This window comes from Oncorhynchus nerka, unplaced genomic scaffold (assembly GCF_034236695.1).
Source record: "Oncorhynchus nerka isolate Pitt River unplaced genomic scaffold, Oner_Uvic_2.0 unplaced_scaffold_2192, whole genome shotgun sequence".
Lineage (NCBI taxonomy): Eukaryota > Metazoa > Chordata > Actinopteri > Salmoniformes > Salmonidae > Oncorhynchus > Oncorhynchus nerka.
Window position 1 is genome coordinate 41,167 of NW_027039102.1, and position 6,351 is coordinate 47,517.

The window sequence follows — 6,351 nt, forward strand, 5'->3', positions numbered from 1 at the left end:
AATAAAAACACACTACCCTCCTCTGTGCCCAATAAAACACACTACCCTCCTCTGTGCCCCATAAAACACACTACTCTCCTCTGTGCCCAATAAAAACACACTACCCTCCCCTCTGCCCAGTAAAAACACACTACCCTCCTTTGTGCCCAATAAAAACACACTACCCTCCCCTCTGCCCAATAAAAACACACTACCCTCCCCTCTGCCCAATAAAAACACACTACCCACCCCTCTGCCCAATAAAAACACACTACCCTCCTTTGTGCCCAATAAAAACACACTACCCTCCCCTCTGCCCAATAAAAACACACTACCCTCCCCTCTGCCCAATAAAAACACACTACCCTCCCCTCTGCCCAATAAAAACACACTAACCTCCCCTCTGCCCAATAAAAACACACTACCCTCCCCTCTGCCCAATAAAAACACACTACCCTCCCCTGTGCCAAAGAAATCTAAAATAAAATAATACTCAAAGCAACAACAAAAAGTTTGACAACTCTCTCCTATTTTGATCTAAACAGTACATTTCAAACTGTCCCTTGGCAAAAGACAATCAAGACCAGTTTATCTGAAAAGCTTAAAAGACATCCCATCACAAATAGTCACATACAGAAGCAGACAAACACTGACCTCCCAGGTCTGACTGAGGCGGCTAACTGCTGCGGTGTTCAGACCCATAACGATGGCAAAGAAAGAGTTGAGGTTCCTCTGGGCTTTACAGCTGAGGAAATAAAGAGTGACACACTGTTAACACCAGCTTCATACAGTGATGATACAGAAATACAAACTGCAATTCCTCACTAAACCACAGGAGGGGGCATCCTGTCCATGCAGACCTCACTATAATAGAGTGTTGTGCAGAGTTCTGTAGTTGAAGTATTGGGCCCTTAGTGAAATGGACCAATCATACTGCTCTACTTCTGTAGAAGAAGACATCACATTTTGAGGATGTAACAACACTGCTCTAAATGCTGGAGCCCACTATGTTGTGGTCAGAGAAGAGAAGATTAGAGAAGAGAAGAGAGCTCACTGGGCAGCGATTTTGATGAACTTCTTGATGAGCTGGACTCTGTTGCAGAGCGTAGGACACATCAGGACTTCTGTCATCACCCACAGCTGTACCTCATTGCAGCGCTGCAGCAGCAGCTCCAGCGCCACCGTGTGGCCACTGCTGGCATGACGGCTGAACGTGAAGTACACCAGCTCTTGCTGTAGTGGAGAGAGACAGGACAGGACACGGGTGAGCTTGTAGAAAGCTTTGAATCACTAATATCTTTAACTGTATCCTAAATGGCACCCTATTCCCTTTATAGTGCACTACTTTTGACCAGAGCTCTATGGGCCCTGGTAAAAAGGTGCACTATAGTGAATCGGGTGCCAACTGGGACGCATGCATAGTCTAGGTGATGGACAAAAGTTGATGTCACGGACCTCATGTATTGAGTTGAAGACACTCCAGTCAAAGTTTGTAAGGGTGACAGCCACGTCCCATGTGTTCATACTCAGCATGCGAGCTGACCTCTGTTGTAGCTCTGCGTTGTCTGTGAACGGGCTCTGAGAGGAGAAAGGAATATGTTATGTTCTGTTGGGGCATGTTAGAACATGTTCTTTTCTGCTGTGATATGACCCTGTGGGATATAGGCTGGAAGCATATCCAGTAGGAATCAGGAATATAATGTGATAAACCAAATGCAGAAGTAGCTTGATAGGAGGCCTGAGGACTGTCACCTCTGCTAGATTCATTCACATTGTAGCCTGCTGAGGAACTGCATTGAAGTGGACTCATTGTGATTCCTACCATGACTTCACTCAGGTCCTTTCTGCACACGTGCAGCCTCCCCACTGCTGTCAGCGAATCAGAGTAGAGCCTGTCCTGAGGCTTCAGGAGCAGTTTCTCTGGAGAGAGGAAGCATCACACACAGCACAGCCATTAGAAATATGTCAGCCAGCGTGACACCTGCTATCTGGGGTAGATAAGTGTCCCAGTGGCGGGTTGGTTCTGTTCTACAGTAGTCAGTCAGTGTAGAGTTGGTTCTGTTCTACTGTAGTCAGTCAGTGTAGGGTTGGTTCTGTTCTACTGTAGTCAGTCAGTGTAGGGTTGGTTCTGTTCTACATGAGTCAGTCAGTGTAGGGTTGGTTCTGTTGTAGTCAGTCAGTGTAGGGGTTCTGTTCTACTGTAGTCAGTCAGTGTAGAGGTTGCTTACTGTAGTCAGTCAGTGTAGGGTTGGTTCTGTTCTACTGTAGTCAGTCAGTGTAGAGTTGGTTCTGTTCTACTGTAGTCAGTCAGTGTAGGGTTGGTTCTGTTCTACTGTAGTCAGTCAGTGTAGAGTTGGTTCTGTTGGTTCTGTTCTACTGTAGTCAGTCAGTGTAGGGTTGGTTCTGTTCTACTGTAGTCAGTCAGTGTAGGGTTGGTTCTGTTCTACTGTAGTCAGTCAGTGTAGGGTTGGTTCTGTTCTACTGTAGTCAGTCAGTGTAGGGTTGGTTCTGTTCTACTGTAGTCAGTCAGTGTAGGGTTGGTTCTGTTCTACTGTAGTCAGTCAGTGTAGGGTTAGTCAGTCAGTCAGTGTAGGGTTGGTTCTGTTCTACTGTAGTCAGTCAGTGTAGGGTTGGTTCTGTTCTACTGTAGTCAGTCAGTGTAGGGTTGGTTCTGTTCTACTGTAGTCAGTCAGTGTAGGGTTGGTTCTGTTCAGTGTAGGGTTGGTTCTGAGTCAGTCAGTGTAGGGTTGGTTCTGTTCTACTGTAGTCAGTCAGTGTAGGGTTGGTTCTGTTCTACTGGTCAGTGTAGGGTTGGTCTCTGTAGTCAGTCAGTGTAGGGTTGGTTCTGTAGTCAGTCAGTGTAGGGTTGGTTCTGTTCTACAGTAGTCAGTCAGTGTAGGGTTGGTTCTGTTCTACAGTAGTCAGTCAGTGTAGGGTTGGTTCTGTTCTACTGTAGTCAGTTAGGGTTGGTTCTGTTCTACTGTAGTCAGTCAGTGTAGGGTTGGTTCTGTTCTACTGTAGTCAGTCAGTGTAGGGTTGGTTCTGTTCTACTGTAGTCAGTCAGTGTAGGGTTGGTTCTGTTCTACTGTAGTCAGTCAGTGTAGGGTTGGTTCTGTTCTACTGTAGTCAGTCAGTGTAGGGTTGGTTCTGTTCTACATGAGTCAGTCAGTGTAGGGTTGGTTCTGTTCTACATGAGTCAGTCAGTGTAGGGTTGGTTCTGTTCTACTGTAGTCAGTCAGTGTAGGGTTGGTTCTGTTCTCTGTAGTCAGTCAGGGTTGGTTCTGTTCTACATGAGTCAGTCAGTGTAGGGTTGGTTCTGTTCTACATGAGTCAGTCAGTGTAGGGTTGGTTCTGTTCTACATGTGTCAGTCAGTGTAGGGTTGGTTCTGTTCTACTGTAGTCAGTCAGTGTAGGGTTGGTTCTGTTCTACTGTAGTCAGTCAGTGTAGGGTTGGTTCTGTTCTACATGAACAATCTCTGGTCTAATGTCCATTGCTCGTGTTTCTTGGCCCAAGCAAGTCTCTTCTTCTTATTGGTGTATTTTAGTAGTGGTTTCCTTGCAGCAATTCGACCATGAAGGACTGATTCACTCAGTCTCCTCTGAACAGTTGATGTTGAGATGTCTGTTACTTGAACTCTGTGAAGCATTTATTTGGGCTGCAATCTGAGGTGCAGTTAACTCTAATAAACGTATCCTCTGCAGCAGAGTTAACTCTGAGTCTTCCTTTCCTGTGACGGTCCTCATGAGAGACAGTTTCTTCATAGCGCTTGATGGTTTTGCGACTGCACTTGAAGAAGCTTTCTTGAAGTTCATGAAATGTTCTGCATTGACTGACCTTCATGTCTTAAAGTAAGGATGGCTGTAATTTCTCTTTGCTTATTTGAGATGTTCTTGCCATAATATGCACTTGGTATTTGACCAAATAGGACTATCTTCTGCATACCACCCCTACCTTGTCACAACATAACTGATTGGCTCAAACACATTAAGAAGGAACGAAATTCCACAAATGAACTTTTAACAAGACACCTGTTAATTGGAATGCCTTCCAGGTGACTACCTCATGAACCTGGTTGCTAAGAGTGAGCAAAGCTGTCGTCAAGGCAAAGGGTGGTTACTTTGAAGAATCTCAAATATAACATTGCTTGTTCTGATATTTCCTAAGTTCTCTGTATTTTTCTGGATTCTGTGTGTGTGTAGGTATTACTGCACAGTTGGAGCTAGAAACACAAGCATTTCGCTGCACTTGTGGTAACATCTGCAAATCTGTGTATGTGACTAAAAAACGTTCGATTTGATATGATTTCGACAAGCAGGCGGTCAGACAGACAGACCATTGAAACTCTGGTGAATCCATGTGTGTTAAGTTGTGGCTAGTTACCTCCATGGTAGGTGACAGCCAGCAGGACCAGCTCCTCCAGTGTGTTGTGTGTGTATGGTTAGGTTAGGGTTAGATTAGATACCTCCAGGGTAGGTGACAGTCAGCAGGACCAGCTCCTCCAGTGTGTTGTGTTGTATTAGGTATGGTTAGGTTAGGGTTAGAATAGATACCTCCACGGTAGGTGACAGTCAGCAGGACCAGCTCCTCCAGTGTGTTGTGTTGTATTAGGTATGGTTAGGTTAGGGTTAGATTAGATACCTCCAGGGTAGGTGACAGTCAGCAGGACCAGCTCCTCCAGTGTGTTGTGTTGTATTAGGTATGGTTAGGTTAGGGTTAGAATAGATACCTCCAGGGTAGGTGACAGTCAGCAGGACCAGCTCCTCCAGTGTGTTGTGTTGTATTAGGTATGGTTAGGTTAGGGTTAGATTAGATACCTCCAGGGTAGGTGACAGTCAGCAGGACCAGCTCCTCCAGTGTGTTGTGTTGTATTAGGTATGGTTAGGTTAGGGTTAGATTAGATACCTCCAGGGTAGGTGACAGTCAGCAGGACCAGCTCCTCCAGTGTGTTGTGTTGTATTAGGTATGGTTAGGTTAGGGTTAGATTAGATACCTCCAGGGTAGGTGACAGCCAGCAGGACCAGCTCCTCCAGTGTGTTGTATTAGGTATGGTTAGGTTAGGGTTAGATTAGATACCTCCAGGGTAGGTGACAGCCAGCAGGACCAGCTCCTCCTAGGTTAGATTAGATACCTCCAGGGTAGGTGACAGCCAGCAGGACCAGCTCCTCCAGTGTGTTGTGTTGTATTAGGTATGGTTAGGTTAGGGTTAGATTAGATACCTCCAGGGTAGGTGACAGTCAGCAGGACCAGCTCCTCCAGTGTGTTGTGTTGTATTAGGTATGGTTAGGTTAGGGTTAGATTAGATACCTCCAGGGTAGGTGACAGTCAGCAGGACCAGCTCCTCCAGTGTGTTGTGTTGTATTAGGTATGGTTAGGTTAGGGTTAGATTAGATACCTCCAGGGTAGGTGACAGTCAGCAGGACCAGCTCCTCCAGTGTGTTGTGTTGTATTAGGTATGGTTAGGTTAGGGTTAGATTAGATACACTCCAGGGTAGGTGACAGTCAGCAGGACCAGCTCCTCCAGTGTGTTGTGTTGTATTAGGTATGGTTAGGTTAGGGTTAGATTAGATACCTCCAGGGTAGGTGACAGTCAGCAGGACCAGCTCCTCCAGTGTGTTGTGTTGTATTAGGTATGGTTAGGTTAGGGTTAGATTAGATACCTCCAGGGTAGGTGACAGTCAGCAGGACCAGCTCCCCCAGTGTGTTGTGTGTGTATGGTTAGGTTAGGGTTAGATTAGATACCTCCAGGGTAGGTGACAGCCAGCAGGACCAGCTCCTCCAGTGTGTTGTGTGTGTATGGTTAGGTTAGGGTTAGATTAGATACCTCCAGGGTAGGTGACAGTCAGCAGGACCAGCTCCTCCAGTGTGTTGTGTTGTATTAGGTATGGTTAGGTTAGGGTTAGATTAGATACCTCCAGGGTAGGTGACAGTCAGCAGGACCAGCTCCTCCAGTGTGTTGTGTTGTATTAGGTATGGTTAGGTTAGGGTTAGATTAGATATTTCCAGGGTAGGTGACAGTCAGCAGACCAGTCTTCCAGTGTGTTGTGTATGGTTAGGTTAGGGTTAGATTAGATACCTCCAGGGTAGGTGACAGTCAGCAGGACCAGCTCCAGTGTGTTGTGCTGTATTAGGTATGGTTAGGTTAGGGTTAGATTAAATATTTCCAGGGTAGGTGACAGTCAGCAGGACCAGCTCCTCCAGTGTTGTAAAGTTGTATTAGGTATGGTTAGGGTTAGGGTTAGATTAGATACCTCCAGTAGTGACAGTCAGCAGGACCAGCTCCTCCAGTGTGTTGTGTTGTATTAGGTATGGTTAGGTTAGGTTAGATTAGATACCTCCAGGGTAGGTGACAGCCAGCAGGACCAGCTCCTCCA

General features: G+C 46.2%; 1 protein-coding gene across 2 annotated transcripts; it reads right to left on the reverse strand.

Moving 5' to 3' along the window:
• Positions 1–552: 552 nt before the first annotated feature.
• Positions 553–5,067, reverse strand: LOC135567301 (rap guanine nucleotide exchange factor 5-like). 2 transcript variants are annotated; one of them, XM_065014721.1, is made up of 5 exons: positions 4,971–5,067; positions 1,802–1,899; positions 1,435–1,557; positions 1,034–1,212; positions 553–724 (listed from the first exon to the last, which is right to left on the reverse strand). In XM_065014721.1, the coding sequence occupies exons 2-5, from the start codon at positions 1,802–1,804 to the stop codon at positions 568–570; spliced, it is 462 nt and encodes a 153-aa protein (XP_064870793.1). In that variant the 5' UTR covers positions 1,805–1,899; positions 4,971–5,067; the 3' UTR covers positions 553–567. The 2 variants fall into 2 exon arrangements, with proteins under 2 accessions (XP_064870793.1, XP_064870795.1); XM_065014723.1 differs by lacking the exon at positions 4,971–5,067 and adding an exon at positions 4,443–4,937.
• Between the last annotated feature and the right edge of the window lie 1,284 nt (positions 5,068–6,351).